Source organism: Cystoisospora suis (assembly GCF_002600585.1).
Source record: "Cystoisospora suis strain Wien I chromosome Unknown contig_6427, whole genome shotgun sequence".
Lineage (NCBI taxonomy): Eukaryota > Apicomplexa > Conoidasida > Eucoccidiorida > Sarcocystidae > Cystoisospora > Cystoisospora suis.
In genome coordinates, this window is record NW_027159216.1 from 1 (window position 1) to 1,115 (window position 1,115).

At 42.3% G+C, this 1,115-nt stretch overlaps 1 protein-coding gene across 1 annotated transcript; it reads right to left on the reverse strand.

Moving 5' to 3' along the window:
• Positions 1-292: 292 nt before the first annotated feature.
• CSUI_009958 (uncharacterized protein) lies at positions 293-1,049 on the reverse strand (the record flags this gene model as incomplete). Its single annotated transcript, XM_068070066.1, has 1 exon — positions 293-1,049. A coding segment is annotated over exon 1 (567 nt), but the record flags the coding sequence as incomplete, so codon positions are not given.
• Between the last annotated feature and the right edge of the window lie 66 nt (positions 1,050-1,115).

The following is a 1,115-nucleotide window of genomic DNA, read 5'->3' on the forward strand; positions in this document are numbered from 1 at the left end:
ATATACATCTATATACATATGTATATACATCTATACTTCTCTATATACTCACATAGGCTTTCTCACACGCGGAAGCACACCGTGCGTATGTACAAGTCTTTCTGTCTCCATCTCTTTCTCTCTGTATGAAATACATAGATATATAAAATACATAGATATATACGTATGCTCCCGTACAGGGTGCCTACCAAACACACACATGTACACACACACCTCTCTATATATATCTATATATATATATCTATATATCTATCTATATATATATCTATATACATACTTACATAGATATGTAGAGTTAGACATATAGATAGTTTGTATGTGTATGAGAGAGAGAGAAGAGAGACCAGACAGACAGATAATATGCTTGCCATCTGTTTGAATGAGAGAACACCCACCATAACGAAAGGAAAGAGAGACCTCTCTTTCTTTCTTTCTTTCTTTCTTTTTCTTTCTTTCTTCCTTACCGGTCTCCATGCTAGATTACCACCGTATTTGAGGCGTATTTCTCTAAGTGCGCTTCCCCTGCTTCCTGCGTGTCTCATCCAGGAGGCTGCGTCATAGACATTCCTTCTCTTTCCACGACCTTCATCATAACTCGGGCTTTTTCTCCTTCTTCTTCTAGGTGTTGCTATGAAAGTGGTCCTTTCTTTCTTCTTGAGACACATCCTTCTTTCTTTCTCCTCCTCTTCATTGCGACCTTCTCTCTCTCGATTTATCTCTCCCCGCCCCTCTTCTCTTCCTCGCCTTCTCCTATCTCCCGCACCTCTGGGTTTGGCAGCTACAAGAGGAGCTTCTTCTTCTTCATTACTTCTCTCTGTTCTCTCTGAGACGTCAGATGGAGAGAGGAATTTACCCGTCATGCTTCTACGGCCGCCCTTGTGAGATAAACCGAGGGTGTTTGACGTAGGAGCTCCACCCCTCCTATCGCAACAGTCTGTAGAAGGCTTCTTGTGCTTCTCAAGCCCCTCACATGCCTCTGTATCCTCTCCGCTCCTACGTGAATACACAGAAGAAGAAGAGGAAGAAGAAGAAGAAGAAGAAGAGGAAGAAGAGGAGGAAGAAGAAGAAGACGAAGAAGAAGAAGAGGAAGAAGAAGAAGACGAAGAAGAGGAAGA